This window comes from Salvelinus fontinalis, chromosome 41 (genome assembly GCF_029448725.1).
Source record: "Salvelinus fontinalis isolate EN_2023a chromosome 41, ASM2944872v1, whole genome shotgun sequence".
Taxonomy (NCBI): Eukaryota; Metazoa; Chordata; class Actinopteri; order Salmoniformes; family Salmonidae; genus Salvelinus; species Salvelinus fontinalis.
This window is the reverse complement of record NC_074705.1, coordinates 13,972,336-13,994,329: the sequence shown is the minus strand read 5'-3', so window position 1 is coordinate 13,994,329 and position 21,994 is coordinate 13,972,336. Positions and strand designations below refer to the sequence as shown.

The 21,994-nt window shown below is 45.9% G+C and overlaps 1 protein-coding gene across 1 annotated transcript; it reads left to right on the top strand.

The window, feature by feature from the left end:
* Positions 1-151: 151 nt before the first annotated feature.
* On the top strand, positions 152-21,581 carry LOC129840713 (secretory phospholipase A2 receptor-like). The gene is given in 25 exon segments (XM_055908818.1): positions 152-406; positions 1,880-2,221; positions 4,890-5,063; positions 5,336-5,475; positions 7,864-7,888; positions 8,635-8,745; positions 9,050-9,178; positions 11,522-11,737; positions 11,946-11,984; positions 11,987-12,102; positions 12,249-12,359; positions 13,960-14,072; positions 14,197-14,369; positions 15,158-15,366; positions 16,163-16,227; positions 16,302-16,370; positions 16,372-16,511; positions 16,750-16,821; positions 16,824-16,975; positions 17,760-17,937; positions 18,060-18,194; positions 18,646-18,768; positions 19,125-19,301; positions 19,601-19,636; positions 19,789-21,581. Coding segments are annotated over 25 exon segments (3,402 nt in total). The 5' UTR covers positions 152-267; the 3' UTR covers positions 20,007-21,581.
* Positions 21,582-21,994: the final 413 nt, after the last annotated feature.

Here is a 21,994-nt window from a genome sequence, read left to right as displayed (position 1 = left end):
ATTTATTATCGGCCAGTGTAAATTATGTAAGCCTATTGTTGAGTATTATTTGAACTAGACTATCGATATTCTTCTAAACGTGTGTAAAAACCATAAAAGCCGACCCCTGCTCAAAAAATGTCTCGAAGAAATTTAGGCTATGCTTCCTTTACTACCCCGCAGAGACCTTGGGCGGTGACGTCGCGATTACCCAAACTTTCGGAAAGTTCTTCACGAGAAAAACAACCACGGAACTGTTGCCTTTTTATTCCGCAACTTGTCGTCGAAATGAGAATATATTTATCACACTGTACAGAATCTTTAGGATTGTTCTTGATAATCTGTGCAATAGTATTTGTGAATAACTGCAACTGTGTGATTGAAGACGATGTGGTGTTGGAGAAAAAAGATCTTTCCGAACTCTACAGTAAGTCCAGCTCAGACTGCATCGAACATCAACATGTGTCCACTAGTAACCTACTATCCAGGTTGTTTTTATAGAATTAGAAATGATAGGTCAGTCATGCAAGTCAGGACAAGAAAGTCTACAATAAGAAAAACTCTCGATTGTTTCCCTGTGTATGTAAGTGTGGTATACTGTATGTGCAAGACAAGATATTTGCGTAGGCTGCGCCGCTGGATGCATGGCGAGATGCGTTGTATTATCCTCGGTTCCGATTATGGAAAAATACAATAAACAATATAGGAAAAGGTAGTTAAATTGTTGTTTAATCTGGACTGGAAGTACTGCAAAAATGGTTTCGTAATAAGAACACGTTGTCCATAGTATGCATGATCAATTAATGAATTGACTCATCATGTGACCAACAGGCTTCGGAATCAGATTGGACAAGTCAGAAAGAATAAAACGTCAACATTGATGCTGTTATGGGTAGAGGGACGGACAGATTCGGGTCAGGTAAATGTAACCATGGATAGACTGTTTGCACAGTATAGCAACTGTAGGCTGTAGAGTGTAGATTTCCCTGGTGTAAACAGGAAATAGCTCAAATTGGGTCATGAAATTATGCAAAAAAAGGAATGACAGGAGGACACACACACATTTAAATTTTATTTTAATTTAACTTTTATTTAACTAGGCTCACATACATACAGAGAGAGAGAGAGAAACAGGCTCAGACATGTTGTTTGATTGGGCACAGAGAGTGGGTCTGTCAGAGGACCTAAACTCCAGTCTCCAGTCTCATTGAATTTTAAATGTTTATTGGATATGACAATCTAGGCTAGTAGTAATGTTGTTATAGTAATGTTATTATGCATATGCCTAATAATACATTTCAGCAGCCTGTAAACATTCACACTTGTTTCAGACATGTGTATAGGAGAATGACATGGATGGGCCCTGAACAATAAACAGTTCGGAACAGGTTCGACTGTTCGTGCACACAAAACATTTTCTCGAGGCAAGCCGAAGTTCGGAGCCGAAGTCTACGCCCCTTCATCGCTCAATGGGCAGCAGTAGGGATTCTTCAATAAAGTGTTTGTCGCCATTCAGCAATAGATTACTCGTATTCGTGCCATTTTTTAAACTTGAGAAATACTGCACCAAACAGCTTAGTTAGATTTAAAATCGCGCAACTAAGATCTCGGCAAAAACGTCAAAATGAACGACAGATATCTTACTGGCTACGGCTTCTCAAGATGGACAAACAGTACTTTTTCTTGTTTTTCAAGCAAAGGTCTTTTAAGAGAGTATGCGAGCACACTTGTTCGGTCCAGCAGAACCGAAGCATACCTTAAAAGCCTTAAGACAGGTCCTTTTAGTGCACGGACACCAATATTGGTGTCGTAGAGAGAGCATAGTAGAGTTTACAGTAGAAGATGCTATTATTCTTCACCACAACCCTACACTTCCATCCATCAATCCCTCTATTCCCAGACAAGGGTCTGCTCATCATGGAGAGTACCCAGCTGAAGCGCTGCATCTCCTCCTCCTCCTCTAACCTGGTCCTGGAGAGCTGTGAGAGGCCCACCCGCCATATGCTGTGGAAGTGGGTGTCTCGCCACCGCCTCTTCAATCTGGGTAGCAGCCTCTGTCTGGGCCTGAACATCAGCGACTCCACCCAGCCCCTGGGTACCTTCGAGTGTGACTCACCCCTCCGGACCCTGTGGTGGAGGTGCAATGGGAATACGTTGGTGGTGGTGGTCAAGAGGGCCAGTTATCATCAGTGGAGGAGGTACTCTACACCGGGGGAGGGGCCATGTGCCTATCCTTATGAGGGTAAGTAGTAAACATTAGTGATTCGCGGGTCAGCTGTTTGTTCACCTGAACCCGTCCGCAATTGCTAACAACCCATTCGTAACCACCCGACCCTAACCCGCAATATTGAAAATGCGCTGTACAGTCAGAGAAGGTGGAACGATTTTTTTTGACGGGCCTTTTTAGATAGGCATATGTTCATGCTTATAATTTCCTTCAATTTTGGTAGACTATTTGTCAGTCAACGAACTTGTCTGTAATTAGATACGTGCAGCTTCTCTTCTGTCATTAGGTGTTGCCCTAGAATACTAAATAAATCCTTGCTCATCAGAATAATGTCATACATTTATAGAATTAATGTTTCAATGTAGTTGACATCACTAAAGTTTGTTTTCTCTGTTCTCTTTTGTTCCTGCTTCTCTTGGACACCAAAGACGTTTAGGGACCGGGGAGAAAATGCAATTTGCAGAATTTCCAAATTAAATCAGTTTGACCGGTTTTAAGAAAATGAAAAGCTGTTAAAATGACCCAACATGTTTCTGATAAGATTTCAGTTAGTTTTGGATGCATATTCTATGTGGTTGAAATACTATCAGCTTTCATTATGCTGATAAAGATAGCACCTTTACAGACGGTTCCTAACCACGCATTCATTCTCTCAAGATGCTGAATGAAATAAATCATATTTCTCCACTCCTGTTTACATTTGGTGTTAGGGCTGAGAATTGCCAGGGACCTCACAATACGCTATTATCAAATCAAATCCAATTTTACTTGGCACCTGCGCCGAATACAACAGGTATAGACGTTACAGTGAAATGCTTACTTACAAGCCCTTATCCAACAATGCAGTTAAAGAAATAGAGTTAAGAAAATATTTACTAAATAAACTAAAGTAAAAAATGTGATAAAAAGTAACACAATATAATAACAACAACAAGGCTATATACAGGGGGTGCCGCTACTGAGTCAATGCACAGGGGTACAGGTTAGTCGAGGTAATTTTTACATGTGGGTAGGGGTAAAGTGACTATGCATATATAATAAACAACGAGTAGCAGCAGTGTAAAAACAAAGGGGGGGGGGGGGGGGTGTAAAATGGGTGGCCATTTGATTAATTGTTCAACAGTCTTATGAATTGGGGGTAGAAGCTGTTAAGGAGCCTTTTGGACCTAGAATTGGCACTTGCGGTAGCAGAGAGAACAGTCTATGAGAACAGTCTACTTGGGTGACTGGAGTCTTTGAATTTTTTGGGGGGCCTTCCTCTGACACAGCCAAGTATATAGGTCCTGGATGGCAGGTAATTTGCCATACCAGGCGGGGATGCAAAGGGTCAGGATGCTCTCGATGGTGCAGCTGTGGAATTATTTGAGGATCTGGGGACCCATGCCAAATCTTTTCAGTCTCCTGAGGGGGAAAAGGTGTTGTCGTGCCCTCTTCACGATTGTCTTGGTGTGTTTGGACCATGATAGTTAGTTGGTGATGTGGACACCAAGGAACTTGAAACTCTCGACCCGCTCCACTACAGCCCCGTCGATGTTAATGGGGGCCTGTTCGGCCCTCCTTTTCCTGTAGTCCACGATCAGCTCCTTTGTCTTGCTCACATTGAGGGAGAAGTTGTTGTCCTGGCACCACACTGCCAGGTCTCTGACCTCCTCGATACTTAAGTGCCGATACGACATGTATTGCGATTCTCAAGGTTCTATATGTATTGCGATTCAATTCTGTGATTTTATTGCGATTCAATGTAAAAAAAAATATTGCTTCAAAAATAGTATCCCGATATGTAACGGTATGGATTTTTCCCCCCAATCACTATTGGTGTATCTTTTTACAGCAATAAATAATACATTTTGCAGAAGTTAATATTATTAGGCTATATGACAAGCTCTAGACCTACAGTCAGTGTGCAGAGTTCAGTTTAGCTATTATTACATTTGACCCATCTGAACAGTACAGTTCTCTTGAGGTGCCATTTTGAAGTCCCTGTCTTGTGACTCAAATTTGTGTAGAGCCTCACAATCATCACAAATAACATAGCCAGCACTGTCATCATCCTATTTTACCACCTCACCAAAACTTTCCCAAACATTAGACTACTGTTCTGGCCCTCCCTTCTAGTTCATTTGAACTCTCCATTTTGCAGATTTCTTCTTACTGAATTCAACTCCGACATTGTTCCAAAAAGCATTTGGCAATCGGTGTGTATTTGGCGCCCTACGGTTAGGCCCTAATGTTTAGGCTTAGGCTAGCCTACGCACTAACGCGAGACAAAACAAATAGAAGATAAACCTCATTGTAGCCTATACATATGAATTGCATAAGAAGGATACATTTATGGATTTTTAATGCGTCGTTTTCTCTTTATTCAGCCCGCCATCCACCCGTCCTTCATCCACACAATATTTCATGACACTAAACCCACCCGCCCTGCGGATATAACCGCGGGGGGCTGTGGGTTATGAGTCAACCCGCGCATCACTAGCATACATAGTATATTATAGTAGTGACATGTACTGACTGACCTCTTTCTACACAGACCGTTTCATTGAGGCAGAGTTGGTTTGATATTAATGCAGCCGTGCAAATGCCAATCATCCCTTACATAAGAAAACGAACAGAGTGGCTCACTATGTGACCGTGAAAATGAGCCCAAAGAAGGTGGCGGTGACAATGTTTTTCTCCGTAGAGATCCACACACTGTTGGGTAACTCCCACGGCATGCCTTGTGCCCTGCCGTTCAAATACAACAACAAGTGGTACTCGGAGTGCACGGCAGAGGGGCGCGAGGACCACCATCGCTGGTGTGCCACCACCAGTCAATACGACCAGGATGAGAAATGGGGCTTCTGTCCCAGTCAAGGTGATGCACACTCATACACATGCATGCACACACACACACACACACACGCACGCACGCACGCACGCACGCACGCACGCACGCACGCACGCACGCACGCACGCACACACACACACACACACACACACACACACACACACACACACACACACACACACACACACACATACACACACACACACACAACAGTATTGTTGTACTGTGTGGGTTTGATCAAATTTCTTTGAAACAAAACAACCATGATAATATTCAAATGTCTTTGTCTCTGCCTTCAGAGTTGGGCTGCGATACGTTCTGGGACTCAAACCAGGAGAGCCGTGCGTGTTACCAGTTCAACCTGTACACCATCCTGACGTGGAGCCAGGCCTACTCCTCCTGCCTGGCCCAGGGAGGAAGTCTACTCAGCATCACTGACCACACTGTGTCACACCCTGGCCTTAGTTATCTTTGTTTCCTTTATTATGTTTGTTAGGTCAGGGTGTGACATGGGGAAGGTTTGTGTTTGGGTGGTTATATGGTTAAGGGGTTGTTGGGTTTTGTGTTTGTGGTTTTGTGTTGAGTGAGTATGTCTAGGTATGTCTATGGTTGCCTGAGTGGTTTCTCAATCAGAGACAGGTGTCTTTCATTTGTCTCTGATTGGGAGCCATATTTTAGGCGGCCATAGGCATCATGTGTTGGTTGGGTCATTGATTTAGTCATTGTCTTAGTCTGTGTCTAGGTCTGTTTCAGGTTTGCATGTTTTGCATTTAGTCGGTTTTGGTTTCACGTTCTTGGATTTGTTGTTTTGCTTCGTTAGTTCCTCTCCTAAATAAAGAGAAGATGTATTATTTACACGCTGCGCCTTGGTCCTATCTCTCTCCCATGGACGATCGTGACAGAATGACCCAACCACTCAGGACCAAGCAGCGTGAAAGGAGGGAACCAGAGCCCGTTGTGCAGATACTGGAGGTGAGCAATGGGAAGGATACAGAGACTGTTAAGGAGTTAATGAGGAGTTTGGAGGAGAGTGAAAAGAGGGACCTGCTGTGTTGGTGCGTGAGGCACGACATCCACCCGACAGAGCGTGTGCGGGAGGTGATGTTACCTGAGTCAGTTCTCCATGCTCGTCCTGAGTTGCGTGCTAACCGTCTGGGAATGACAGTCCCACGAACCAGGCCTCCTGTGTGCATTCCTAGTCCTACACCTCCTGTAACCCCTTTCCGCCCCAGCCCAGTACCACCAGTTCCGGCACCACGCCCCAGGATTCCAGGGTGTCTCCAGAGCCCTGTTCGCATTGTTGCTTCTCCCCGCACTCGCCCTGAGGTGCGTGTCCTCATCCCGGTACCACCTGTGCCGGTACCACGCACTAGGCCTATAGTGCGCTTTGAGAGCCCAGTGTGTCCTGTTGCTGCTCCCCGCACTAGCCCTGAGATGTGTGGCCCCAGCCCGGTACCACCAGTTCCGGCACCACGCACTAGGCCTAATGTGCGTATCCAGGGTCCAGTATGCCCTGTTCCTTCTCCCCGCACTAGCCTTCAGGTGCGTGTCCCTAGCCCGGTACCACCAGTTCCGGCACCACGCACCAGGCCTATAGTGCGTCTCAGCCGGCCAGAGCTGCCAGTCTGCCCCGAGTCGTCAGAGCTGCCAGTCTGCCCCGAGCCGTCAGAGCTGCCAGTCTGCCCCGAGCCGTCAGAGCTGCCAGTCTGCCCCGAGCCGTCAGAGCTGCCAGTCTGCCCCGAGCCGTCAGAGCTGCCAGTCTGCCCCGAGCCGTCAGAGCTGCCAGTCTGCCCCGAGCCGTCAGAGCTGCCAGTCTGCCCCGAGCCGTCAGAGCTGCCAGTCTGCCCCGAGCCGTCAGAGCTGCCAGTCTGCCCCGAGCCGTCAGAGCTGCCAGTCTACCCAGCGCCATCTGAGCCATCCGTTAGCCCAGCGCCATCTGAGCCATCCGTCTGCCACGAGCCAGAGTCGCCCGCCAGCCATGATCAGCCAGAGTCGCCCGCCAGCCATGATCAGCCAGAGTCGCCCGCCAGCCATGATCAGCCAGAGTCGCCCGCCAGCCATGATCAGCCAGAGTCGCCCGCCAGCCATGATCAGCCAGAGTCGCCCGCCAGCCATGATCAGCCAGAGTCGCCCGCCAGCCATGATCAGCCAGAGTCGCCCGCCTGCCATGATCAGCCAGAGTGGTCCGCCAGCCAGGATCAGCTGAATCCGCCATTCAGCCAGGATCTACCAGAGACACCGAAGCGGAGATCGACTATGGTGGAGTGGGGGCCACGTCCTGCACCCGAGCCGCCGCCATATTAAGGCCTACCCCGGATCCTCCCCTAGACTTTGTGTTGGTGCGCTCGGTGTTCGCACCTTAAGGGGGGGGTTATGTCACACCCTGGCCTTAGTTATCTTTGTTTCCTTTATTATGTTTGTTAGGTCAGGGTGTGACATGGGGAAGGTTTGTGTTTGGGTGGTTATATGGTTAAGGGGTTGTTGGGTTTTGTGTTTGTGGTTTTGTGTTGAGTGAGTATGTCTAGGTATGTCTATGGTTGCCTGAGTGGTTTCTCAATCAGAGACAGGTGTCTTTCATTTGTCTCTGATTGGGAGCCATATTTTAGGCGGCCATAGGCATCATGTGTTGGTTGGGTCATTGATTTAGTCATTGTCTTAGTCTGTGTCTAGGTCTGTTTCAGGTTTGCATGTTTTGCATTTAGTCGGTTTTGGTTTCACGTTCTTGGATTTGTTGTTTTGCTTCGTTAGTTCCTCTCCTAAATAAAGAGAAGATGTATTATTTACACGCTGCGCCTTGGTCCTATCTCTCTCCCATGGACGATCGTGACACACTGAACAGATATACATCAGAGGTATGACAACTCGTCTCTTTAACTATTTTATTATTATTATTATATATATATATATATTTTTTAAATTTTATCCCCTTTTCTCCCCAATTTTCGTGGTATCCAATCGCTAGTAATTACTATCTTGTCTCATCGCTACAACTCCCGTACGGGCTCGGGAGAGACGAAGGTCGAAAGCCATGCGTCCTCCGAAGCACAATCCAACCAAGCCGCACTGCTTCTTAACACAGCGTGCCTCCAACCCGGAAGCCAGCCGCACCAATGTGTCGGAGGAAACACCGTGCACCCGCCCCCCTCGGTTAGCGCACACTGCGCCCGGCCCGCCACAGGAGTCGCTGGAGCGCGATGAGACAAGGATATCCCTACCGGCCAAACCCTCCCTAACCCGGACGACGCTAAGCCAATTGTGCGTCGCCCCACGGACCTCCCGGTCGCGGCCGGCTGCGACAGAGCCTGGGCGCGAACCCAGAGACTCTGGTGGCGCAGTTAGCGCTGTATTAACTATTTTATCACTATATTTAATAGTTCTATTTGAAAATGTAAAACTTTATTTAAACTTTTAGTCAGGAAAGGAGACAAGGTGGGTGGTTTGGTCTGAGCTACACATACTGTATAAACTCTATAAACTATAAACTATTATGCCTTGAAACGGACTTGTGTTCATAGTTTTGCTTATTCAGGTTGGAGAAAGGAGAAGACGTTTTGCCCAGAGTTAGTGGTGTTCATGTGTGTGGTTCTGTGTCTTTCAGAGCGGTTGGCTGACGTGGGGGTGATGGTGTGGATCGGACTGAACCATCTGAGTGAGAGAACAGGGTGGCAGTGGTCTGATGGAGCTCCTCTGGCCTTGGTCAACTTCACCTCAGATAAGAGAGTTGGGCTGCTCTCCAACCTTTTCACTCCCACACCAAGGCCCAGATTCCTCCTTTAAGATGTGAATGAACAGCATTGGCGTTTGTTAGTAATATGTAATAGCTTCATGTAGCCCTCTGAAGTGGAGTTTCTGGCCGTTTTGCTCAAACCGGTCCAGTCCATTTGGATCTCAGCGGTGTGAATCAAGAAGTTCCTGCTGTAGCAGTGGTGGGAGCCAGAAATGTGTGTTTGAAACTAGGCCAACGTTTCTCCCTTTCTACCTGTAACTCCCCCGTTACCCGTGTTGGTCTCTCCCAGGCCTATCATCCAGCCCTCTGCAGGACAACAGACAGTGTGGAGTGTATAACTCGGGGGGGCACCAGTGGCAGAGTCTGTCCTGTGAGTCTGCACTACCCTACATCTGTAAGAAGACCCCCAATGAGAGCTGAGCCTCTTGGTAAGATGTCAGTGGTCTTATATGTTTCATATTGTGGCCCTAACCTGGTCCCATATCTGTTTGTGCAAAACAGTGTTTGTCATGACAATGAGTGACAGAGAGTTGGCTCGATAGCACAAACAGACTGGCGCTCAGTCTATTGTTGCCTTAGTGCTCAGCCATTGTACTACAAAAAATGATTCATAATCTGCACTGTAACAGAAAACTGTAAATTATACGGTAATTTGGGGTATTTTCAACAGTATAATACTCTGAAATGTTTTACTGCGGCATACTGTAAATGATGGTGCATTGTGTGAAAATGCTGTGGGCTGGGCATAGAATTGCTGTACTTCGAATGGTACTGTAATTCCAACCCACAGAATACGGTACCAAAAACATTTTGACCACTAGTGGGTGCATGGTATTGATGTTTCTGGCTAATTAACATATTTTGAGGGGTGCCTTGTAATAGGCTATATTTGTTGCACCTGGAAGGGAGAATGCTGTAGCAGTTTAACTCCTATGTGGTTATAGTGCCCCACAGTAGGGGACAGTAGGGGACAGATACAGTAGGGGACAGATTGGAGTGGCAGCAAGTCTTAAACCTTGTCCTGTTGGTCTGTTTTGCACTGTAGTCGCTGCCAGTTTGGAAGCCTTTGTCAAGGCCTCTAGAAGTGTAAGTGATATAAAACACCTAATATGAATTAATATACAGTAATGTGTGAACACTTTACTTAGCAGCCAACCTGCTTGCTACTGTAAAATACTGTGAAATAGAAACCCCTCCCCTTAATGAATTTCATCAATTCATCCATTCATCAATTCATCCATTCATTAATTTATTCCGATGACAGTAGCATTCACTTTATTTTTACAGTATAATACAGTATATGTTAAGGTATTGTACTGTGTGTTATTGCACAGTACTTGCTTTGATACCGTATTTATATTACAGTAGGTGTACTTATATGAAGTACAGCATTTGACTTGTCACCAAGCTGCCTGTAAGGTACTGTCAGATTCACAGTAACCCCTTTACATTGTAATTTATAGGAAGTGATTACATGTAGATACTGATAAAAAAGGTCCGTCTGGCTCTAGGGCCTAGGGAATTATTAAATTGCGCCCCAAACAGCACCCTATTCCCTATATAGTGTACTACTTTTGACCAGGGCTCATAGGGTTCTGGTCAAAAGTAGAGCATTATGTAGGCAATAGGGTGCTATTTGGGACTTATGCACAGAGTTTGGTTGTGTTTGGTACTTGAGTCAGCTGTCTCTGTCTGGCTCAAGAGGGCTTGGTGAGCAATCCCATTTGTCATATTCTTATACACAGTCTCCAACTAGTACTTGTTAACAGTTCTGCTCAGCCCTTTCTAACAGGTCAAACTGTATAACCATGAGCAACGTTTGGCTGTTTGTTTTGGTTGATACGGATGACTCAATTGTTTCTGTCTGGCTCGAGAGCCGTCTGGTGAATTATCCACCTGTAATGTTCCAAAACGATGTTCTCTCCAACAAGAACTGTTGAATGGTACTGAAAAACCTTCTCTAACAGGTCAGCATTTGGGCACAGCTCGGTTGTTTTTTCCTGATAGTGTTCTTGTTATTTATTCCAGTTCTAGTTGAAGTCTTGTTATTTATTCCAGTTCTAGTAGAAGTCTTGTTATTTATTCCAGTGACAGTAGATGTTCTGAGTCACTCCAGTGAGTAATGTCGTTTGAATGATTCTACGAACAGAATGGGAGAGGAGCTTCAGCTAACAGCTCAACAGCTGGGTTCCACCTGGAACATGAACTCTTGACCTCGGCTTCCGCGCTGGGCTATAACAGGGCTATAACAGAAAACACATGTTGTGTACGAGTCAGTAGACATGACACTGGAAATGTTTTAAAATGGGGAATGTGTTTTCTTATTTGACAAGTTCAAGTAGTACACCTCCATCTGAGAATGTTTCCACCTAGGACCGAACTTCCATTTACAGCTTTCTTTCATTTATAATTCTCCAGAGTGATGAACGACACTTGGAAGAGTGGCAAAGGGAGATTACTCGTTTGTGTGTATGCATTGATATGTAGGCTACGTGTGCCTTTACATTTTTTTATGTAGTTCTGTCTTTGAGCTGTTCTTGTCTATTGATGTTCTGTATTATGTCATTCTCTACTATGTTTCATGTTTTGTGTGGAACCCCAGGAAGAGCAGCTACTGCTTTTGCAACAGCTAATGGGGATCCTAATAAAATACCAAATACCAAATACTTGGACCTTTTCTCTCTCTACCCCTGAATCGTGGAATGACAGGTGCCAATGTTTTTGTGCTGAATTGGACCCTTACCTCTCGTCTCTTTTCCTCTCCGTCACCCGCCCACAGATAACTGTCAGTACTACCGCACGGTGTGTTCCGAGGGCTGGCTGGCCCACAACCGTTACTGCTATAAAGCCCTGGCAGAGGCTGAGGCAGGGAGCTGGGAGGACTCCTCCACTGCCTGTAACTCCGTTGGGGCCAACCTCACCAGCCTACACTCTCTATCTGAGGTAGAGCTGCTGCTGGGCCTACTGGCTAACGGTGAGTCTGGATCTGGGGTTCTATAGTCCAGTATGGATGTTAGTTACTTTATGTGGTGTATGGTGGTGTTCTATGTTCTGGGAGAGTGTGGACATCATAAAGGATCACGGGAGGGTATTGTCTTTCCGGTAGTTGTTTTTGAAATGTTGACAAATCAACTAAGTATGTTGTGTATGTGTGTATATTTACGTATATGTGTGCACTGTAGTCTCAGGGTCTGGCTCAGAGGTGTGGATCGGCCTGATAAAGAACTATCGTCTTCAGCTGTAGAGTGGTCAGACGGCTCCCCAGTCAACCTCACTCTCTGGCACGAGCACCATCCTACCCATAGCAACAGTCAGCTCTGTGCCAAGACTGACGTAATGGTACAGCCAACTGAATCCTTTTTACTGATGACTACAGTCTGTGGTTGGTTCATCGTCTTTATTTTGAATTGAATATAGTAAAGGAACTCAACTGTGTGTGTGTGTGTGTGTGTGTGTGTGTGTGTGTGTGTGTGTGTTCGTCCTAGGAGGGGAACTGGCTGTTGGCACCATGCGATGAGAAGCTCCCTGCAGTGTGTAGGAGAGCAGAACTACTACCTCTACACACCAGTGGAGCATGGGACGAGGGCTGTCCTGAGGTAGGCACACACACACACACACACACACACACACACACACACACACACACACACACAGATGATCTGATAAGAAACCCTACAACTTATCATTGCTGCATATGTCCTAGCCCTGAGCGGAAGAATGCTATAGCTGCCATATCCATGGAAGGTGAAATTGAAATTCAACATAATGCTCTCATCAATCTTAACTCAACTGTTTCCAGAAGAACTTATTTCATGGCACCATGCATTGTTGATTCCACACATCCTTTGTCAGACAGAGGTTCTGTGGAGTGGAAACTGCCGACGTTGGTCAGTGTGGTCAGAATAGTGGCCTTCTGCGTATCCAGACACGCTTTACCATTACAGTGAAACATCCTGGTTGGGTTCAGATCCCGGGTCAGGGCGAGTCTGCTCTGCATTCAGTACAACGAGCTGATTCAGCAGCTAGATAACGTATTGTCTGACTGTCATGTGGAGCTGTGACCTCTGTTTACGAGGACATGAGCGGATTGACTCCTAAGGGCTGTTTCATTGTTTCACCATGTCCTAAAACGAACAGGAACTAGCTCTGGAGGAGCAGTATCAATGGACACTAAAGAAAAATGGGACTTCACAGAATAAATACTTTTTTCAGGGACTGTATTGGGTTGTTTTCAGGCCATGTTGTATAATTCACACAATCACCCTAGCTGTGTTGATTAATAACGGCCTCAGTTGGAAAGGGATTTGACAACATACAGAGAGAATCTCCTTCATCGCGGAGGAAATAGTGCACATTCCTTCCTCACGCACGTGTCTGCCAGTGTTGGCTGCCGTTGGTCATCAAGTGTGTATGGGGAGGTGGGAGTGAAATGTAGGACACTTGTCAAAACACCGCTACTTCCTGTCCCTAAGACACTTCCCCAAAGTACCCCTCAAGCCCCCTCCAGTCCTAACAGATGGGCCCAGTCATAGCCCTAACCCCTCACCGCCCCGTTCCCCTAACCCCAATCCTCCACGTGTGTTTGCTTGTATTAGCCGCTGCCGTCTACTGCTAATTCCAAACTATGCGGCTCTTACTGCCAGAATGTTTGGAGTGTAACACAATCCAGTCAGCTTGGCCGGCTCTCCTGAGCTTGTTGCTATTCTTGTACACCGGCCCAGACTCTTTTCAGGTGTCTGTGTGGAGTAATGTGTGAGCCTGGCTCCCACCTCTAGTCTATCTCCTCCAGGATATTCAGCGCATTGTCTTGGCTGTTCTCACTCTTGCATGGTGTCTGCAGTAGAAACATTCACGCATATAATGTTGATTTTTATTTTTATTCATTTAATCTAACTGAGATACAGATGTAGGATCTTAATTTGATCACTCGTTTTATCCCTTCAAATGTACCCGCACAGCAGGAAATGCAAACTTGTAGTGTATTTGAGGTTAAAAAAGGTTTCTGAAGTTTGTAATTTCCACTTTAATTTCAGACTTTACTTGCCTTAACAAATAAATGGATAAACCCCTACAAACATTGTCTATTGATTATAATCCACATAATAATTCACATTTCCTGCTGCTGTGCAGGATTATTTTCCTACTGTAGCAAACTGGCTCAAATTAACATCCTACATCTGTATGTCTTCCCGGCAGGATTGGAAGTGGAAGGGCCACTCTTGCTACATGGTGACGAGCCACGAGCAGAGCTATGAAGACGCTGCCAAGGGTTACCACTGCAAGGCTCCTCTGGTCACAGTGGAAAACAGGTCTGTTTTCTGACTCAGACTTCTCATCTTAATCATTTCTTACACACCTCAAATGGGAACTCGCATATTTCATAGTAACAAGAATACATTGTTATGAATGATTGTTGATTTCTCTCCGTGGCAGGTTTGAGCAGACCTTTCTGAACAGCTTGGTAAATGAGATGGGAACCAACGGTAGTGTATATTACTGGACGGCCCTACAAGACCAGGGGAACCATGGAGAGTACAGCTGGCTGGGGGGACATAACGGATCCACCCTACCCCTGCTCTATACAAACTGGAACAGGCATCAGCCAGGTAGGGAAGGGAGATGTGGTGGTATGGGCTGAGCAGAGAAACAAATCTGACCTTGGATCAGTGGACAGAGACAAACTTCAACCTACTCTATGTCAATCAACAATAGTCTCCCTGGTAATCACTACTGTTTTGTCGTAGTGGATCGAGGGATTTATGAGAACTATGATGTTCCCTCTATTCACACTCCATTGTCAACAGTCTTCCCTTTCTTCCCCGCTGGCATGTTGTCTCGATCACACAGACCAGCTCCACTTAGACAACAATAGGGCTGAGACAGAACAGACAGAACAGACAGACAGACAGACAGACAGACAGACAGACAGACAGACAGACATAGTTGTGGGTTAGTTTATCCCCAGGTGGATGTGTCGGCTGTCTACTGTCCTTCATTCACCCCCTTCACTTCACACCGCAGCCAAGTCCCAAATGGCACCCTATTCCCTATGTAGTGCTCTACTTTAGTAGTGCACTATGAAGGGAATAGCCGAATAGAGTGCCGTTTGGGATGCTGCCTATGATTAATGAGTTGAAGTGTAATTTAGGTTTGACAATCTCAGCTTCCTTCAGTCAGTGTGAGAGCATCATTAATCATGATGTTGCTATGGTGAAATGGCAGCACGACTTTGAAGTAGAATTCCCATCATTTAGTTAATTAAATACTGTGGTGCCAACACTCTAACCAATGCACGCTTAGATTGGCATTGTGGATCTGTTTTTCACAGCTCACAGTCTCTCTCTTTCTTTTTCTTTCTTTCTTTCTTCCTCTCTCTCTCTCCTCCCCTCTCTAGTCAGTGCAGGTGGCTGTGTGGCTATGACAGGCAGCCAGGCCTTGGGTCACTGGGAAGTGAAGGACTGCAAATCCCAGAAGGCCTTATCAGTGTGTAAACAGAGCGTCAGTGTTTACCAGGAGGTCCTGTTCCCTACAGTCCATATTGACGCTTACGCCCCCTGTCCTCCAGGCTGGGAATCACACTCCGGCCTGCTCCACTGTTACAAGGTCATCTGCCTTTCCTTCTCTTCTCTCCTCTCCATTCTATCTCTTCTCCTATATCTATTTTCCTCTATTTCTCGTGTCTTCCTCAGTTATTAACTTGTTGTGAAAAGCAATTCTTATGCCTCCACAAGGTCTGTACACACACACACACGGGCCGACACACACGCTAACGCACACAGTCAGACACACGTGCCGACAGTCACACTCACGGGCCGACACAAGTGAACACACACTAACGTACACACATTCAGCCACGCACACGCGCGCACACACATGCCGACACAGTCATGCACACACATACACACACACGAGCCGGCACGAGTTCACACACACTAGCCGACACATTCACACGCGAACGCCCTCATTCCCACAAGTGCCCTCACTCACTCTCTCTCTCTTACACACACGTACAAACACACACGCCGACACGTTGGCACATTCGTGCCCTCGCGTACAGGAACAAAATAAAGGGCCTTGTTTCACTACAGCCCAGCGTCTCGGATCAGACTGAAGGGCCCTCTGGTGGAGAGGCTTTTGAAGGCTGTAAAAAAGACAGAGCTGTGGATAAAACAGCAGAGGCTGGGGCCAAGGCCAAAGAGAGGGGTTGAATGAGGCCAAGACCGAGGAGAGGGGTTGAATGAGGCCAAGGCCAAAGAGAGAGGTTGAATGGGCTCTCGTGGCGTGAAAGAGGCTGAATGGCTGATCCTTCACTGGAGCGAGGGCAGAATGCAGGAGGAGGACGGTAATAGGCCTTGAATGAGTGAGCTAAGCATTCCTTTTCTTCTCTTGGTTCTCTCAGCTCTCTCTGGGGTCCACTGACTGGTGGATAGGGCTGTCTACGGACCTCGTGAGGGAAGAGTTCAGGTAAGTGTTTTATTTGTTTGTTTATTGAATGCTGTATTTTACCTCACACTCAATGGATTATGCTGTTTCTTTAGTGTGAGGGGGTGTGTGTGTGTGTGTGTGTGTGTGTGTGTGTGTGTGTGTGTGCGCCCCTCTGCAGGATGAGTGGCTGAGCGGGCCCCTGGGCGGGGTCGGTCCTCTGTGCACGGTGGTTTCCAACAACCACAACCTCCACCTGACAGGGAAGTGGTTCGACGAGACGTGCACAGAAAGTGGATATGGCTTTGTCTGTCAGAGACCCCAAGGTAGGACTCCCCTCTGTCACTCACCCTCATTCAGACACATTGGGGCCTATTTTCAGAGCACAGAGCTGAGATATTACCAATCATGTCTGTATTACATCATTAATGAAACTGTTATAGCTTCCTGTTTTGTGGTCTCAAAATGTCACCCCGTTGAGTCTGCTCACTGAGAGAAATCCTCATGAAACAATCTCTCTTATCTTTTCCTCTCCCTCTCTCCTTCTCTCTTTCCCTGCAACAGACGCAGCTAAATCCCCATCCCACTCCTACCTCCACCCTTTCCCTGACAATATTGAGTTTAAGAACCGCAGATACAGGGCAACATGAGCTGGTACGAGGCGCTGCATATGTGCTTAGAGTCTGAGTCTGAGCTAGTGAGCGTTACCGACCCCTTCCACCAGGCTTTCCTTACTGTCCTTGTCAATAGATTGGCATTCCCCCACTGGATTGGACTGTATAGTCAAGACGTATGTATTATACTATACCGCTGAGTACTGCTACCTGCCTGGGCCGTGTGTGTGTAGATAATGCTCGTTAACAAGCATGTTGAAGTTGGTCTGTGGCATGAATTGACCTTTGATGATGTTAGGAGTGTGTATAGTAGATTTACGTCACGGCAAGGAAACCACTAGAGGTCTTTTATAAACAGCATGGTCACAATGAAGTCATTTATCACACTGCAACTTATCCCGTTACTGCAGTTGTCCAGAGCTTTCCTCCTGGCCCACAGCTCATGCATAACTATGTCAGCGTCCCAAATGACACCCTATTCACTTTATAGTGCACTACTTTTGTCCAAGACCGATAGGGCTCTGGTCAAATGTAGGGCACTATGTAGGGAATAGGGTGCCATTTTGGGGGACATTTTTGTGCTTCACTCAACACAGTATGGGAGTAGTTTTTCTCAACCGCCGGGCCGGCTGGGAGGAATTCTAAGCCACGCACAACATGTGTATCCAAGAATCCCATAGACTCAAGGAATGTCTTACTCTTGAAATATGGAATGAGGACAGGAAAGGAGAGAATTGATTCACAGCGCTCTACACAATGCCAGACACATTGGTATATAAACACCACACTACCACCAAGCCGAACCTTTTAACATTGCCTGCTGCCCTCTACTCTTTCTGCCCCGTTGCATGACGTGACCTACAACTCCGTCCACTCCCTTAGCAACCCGCCTCAGCAACGTAGGCTCACCCTGAGAGTGTGTGTCACCTCCTCCCTGCCTGTGTCTGTACGCCACTACAGGATGGGATAAACTACCAGTGGTCTGATGGCAGTGACACGGTCTTCACTCACTGGGATACGGCCGATGTTGATGATTTCATCCTGGGGGACTGTGTGTACATGGACGTCACCGGTGGCTGGAGGAGGGCCGACTTTGAGATGCCGCTCCAGGGAGCCCTGTGTCATGTCCCACCACCTAGTGAGTATAGGCTGGGTCCTAGCACATTATAAAACAGTGGCTACTAAAGCTTCCTGTGCTGTTCGTCCCTCCTCAAGCGTTTCAAATGCACAATACTGCTTTTCTGAAAAAAAATCCCATAGAGAGTAATGCGTTCACCAGCTACGAGGTTGTGTGTCCATCGACGTGGGTGAGGTTTGGCGCCAGCTGCTACAGCTTTGAGCCCGTGGTCCAGAGATTGACCCTGGAGGATGCCGGAGAGCACTGCAAACACAAAGGTACAGGAACGCTCGGGCAGATGTTGCCCTCAAGCACAGATTTAGGATCAGGTTCCCCTGCCCAAATTCTAACCTTAACCCATAAGGGGAAATTGCAAAACTGTCCTTAATTCAGCAACTTCATCCTACTGTGGTAAGTCTCCAGTACACCATGGAGTCAATTACAGTAGGTCTCATGCTAGGATGTATCAAGGATTTAATGGGTCTCTCTCTATGGGAATTTCCTTGTGATGACTCCCTGTTGTAATTGTCCAAAATGTAATGTTTGGTGAGAGCTCCCCCTATGGGATCCATGTATTAGCTCCATACTAGTAGCTAATACTGTGCTGTAGCTATAGATCTATAGGGTCAAACCATTCATAGGGTCAAACCATTCACAGAGAATTGCCTTCTTCATGCTCAGTGACACACATGTAATAATGAAGGTTTGGTGGTGTTTTACCTCTTCCAGCGAACACGTCAGAGGTCCTGACCATACAGACAGAGATGGAAAACAGGTTCGCCCTGGATCAGCTGTGGTCGTATGGCTTCCCACATCAAACCGTCTGGCTGGGGATGTTCTTCAACACTGACAGTAAGCATATGCTTCGACAAGTTTCCTCTCTTTTCATCAAAATAAGCAGTCTTTCTGGTTTGGCGTACAATATAAACCAACAGCTGGCAAAAGACAGACAATGTAAGTGCTACGGACAGAACTGGGATAAGACACAGCTTAATAGGGTTAGTAACATAATGAATTTCACATTTTTAAAGTAGTATTTTGATACTATTTATTGACTTCGTGTTTTTCCTGGTGAGTTGATAGAAGCACTGTGGGGGAAAAACACCAATGACCTGGGGCAGCGTTGTAGGGTGGAAGGAGAGGGGTCGAATGAACCAATCCACAACTTCTTTATTAAACATGTTATCTGTTTTCCCGGTCCAATTTAGCGGGCTCCATGGCGTGGCTCGATGGTTCTCCTATGGACTACTCCAACTGGAACGTCAAGGCCCCAGACCCCAGCCTGCTGGCAGCAGACACCTGTGTGTCCACCAGGGTGTCTGATGGGATGTGGCTCCTCTCTCAGTGCACTGACAGACTGGGCTTTGTCTGCAAAACGAACTCAGGTGGAGTAGAGACATTTTGGCTGCATTTATACAGGCAGCCCGAATCTGATCTTTTGCCACTCATTTGTGTTTTGACCAATCAAATTAGATTGTTTGCCAATAATTGGTCTTTTGACCAGTCAAATCAGATCTTTTTGCCAATAAATGAAATAAAAATCAGAATTGGGCTGCATGTGTAAACGCAGGCTCCCACTAGCCTCCAACTGCCATTATGACAAAGCTTTGTGTTATGCGTTTGTACAGTGTACATGTATGTATTCTATAGATAAGTCAAGTTAAACAGATCGCCTTCTTTGCAGATACGATCCCTGAGGTAGAGGTGGAGCCACTAAATGGTAGGGATTTAATTGAGGCTATTAAGAGTTATGCTGTTTTTCTCATGCACATTCTAACAATTAGTCAACTCAAGGTATCTTGGGACCAGCCTCTACCATGACTAACAGAGCCTTCAATGTCCAGTAAACTCACCCCTCTGTGCCTCTTGCAGGGTTGCACCACGGTATCGTCCCAGCCGCAGTCCTGGTGGCCATGCTGATCTTCGCCGTGCTGGTGGCGGTGCTCTAGCTCGTCTACAAGAGGAACGTGACGCGCTTCCGCAGACTGCTGTCCCTGGGAAACGCGTACTACAGACATACTAGTTCCCAGGCCACAGACTCCGGTGGAAACGTTCTCATCGCAGATCTGGAAGCTCACTCTGGAGAATAGGGCTGTGTCCAAAATGGCACTCTTTCCCCTTTTAGGTGCACTGCTTTGGTCAAAAGTAGTGCACTATATAGGCAATGCGGTGCCTTTTCCAGATGCACTATAGGACTTATTGGAGACAGCAAAATGGTGGTGTTCTCTAAAGTTGGGTAAAGCATGGGAATGGGCCGAACTCTCTGTATGACTGAACATTGGTATGTCTCTGTGTGGGTCTGACATGGACCACAGCAAGGGAACTTAGAGAAGGATGTCAGAGCCCAATTAGCTTTATCCACTTTAATCCACAGGAGGCTGCTGAGGGGAGGACGGCTCATAATAATGGCTGGAACAGAGCAAATGGAATGGCGTCAGATGTCTGGAAACCATGTGTTTGATACCATTCAACTGCAGTCATTACCACGAGCCCGTTTTCCCCAGTTAAGGTGCTACCAACCTCCTGTGCTTTATACAAGTAGTTGATGAATCAGGGACCAATCGTGTGGCTGAGAGTGAGGGAGTGCATCTTCGTGTGAAGTAAGTTTTGTCTACAAAGGACTAGAGCTGTTATCCCAAGTACTTTGACATTTTAATGTAGGCATTTGAAAATCGATAGATATTCTTTGCACTGTAAGGTTGTTTCGTTATTATGGTACAATGCCAACTGCTCCCACTAATGCTGGTACCCACTATATTTGTGAGTACAAGTCTTTCACGCAGTGAAGACTAGTTTTCTGTACTGCCTTGTACAGGACCAAAACAATTTTCTTCTTGTTTAAGATAACAACGGCCGTGAGTCAGTCGTTCTTTACAGCAAAGACAAAGTCATGCTTTCGTAATACATTCTGAAGTCATCTTCTATGTATTTTATTCATGAGCAGAAATAAGACCCCAAATCAATTACAAGTTATGTTTTTGAAATCTGAAAGTGTCATTAAGGTATAGTGTTTCTTTATTAACACTATTGCACCAAACTCCATTAATGCAACACGGAAAGATTATGTTTTAGTTTTTAATTTCTTTGTTGTCGTTTATTGCGTATTTTCCTACACACAGAACACACACTCACACCCTCACAGTATTTTTAAAAAGTAGTTTATAAGCACATACATGATATTCATAAGAGGAAGTGAAGCAAAAATAAAGTGAAAATGAAGGCCTTTATTTATGTTTTATTTATCATTACGAGAGTAATATGTGTCATTCACTTCCATTTTGTTCGTTTGGTCCATACATCTGTCAAAATGTAGGAGTAAAGGAACTTTTATTGATGAAACAAAAATGACGTAACAAAGTGATGTTATGTAAATGGTGGCTTTTTGAGAAATAATCCAGTATTCTAAGTAGACGTATGTGTGTGTGTTGTTTGTTATGAGGTAGTCTTTGCTGTGTTACCAGTTGTCGTTTTTGTATGTTGGGTACACAGAGTTATTAGATATGAAATATGTTGATGTATTTTTTTCTGTTGTGTGGATTAGAAATACCAGCAAGAGGATGTCACGGATGCTTGAACATTTTTACTTTCTCCTGTTGTTTTTTATCGATAATGTTCATAACAAATGCTCTGTGCCTTCAGTGTAAATAAAACGAAGCTATATCCAAGATGTATCTGAATTGTGTCTTGCTATACCACGTTTGCTTTGAAACGAGTCATCTGCATTGAGATGGTCTGCAGTGCACTGTGGGGGTGGTATCCGAATATTATCTTTATCCTGTTCATTTCTACCATATTTGCTTTGAAAAGAGTCATTTGCATTGAGATGCTCTGTAGTGTGGGACTAGGGCAGGGGTGACATCATGTGGAGGAGGGAGACTGAGTAGAATGGACTCGTGGGTCTCTCTCTTGTTTCATTCCAAATGGCATCCTATTCCCTATTTAGTGCACTACTTTTGAAGAGGACCCATAGGGCTCTGGTCAAAAGTAGTGCACTATATAGGGAATATGGTGCCATTTGGGAGAAAACCTTTGTCTGGCAATGGCCTCTACAGGCTGGTCTGACTGTTGTTGTTGGCTA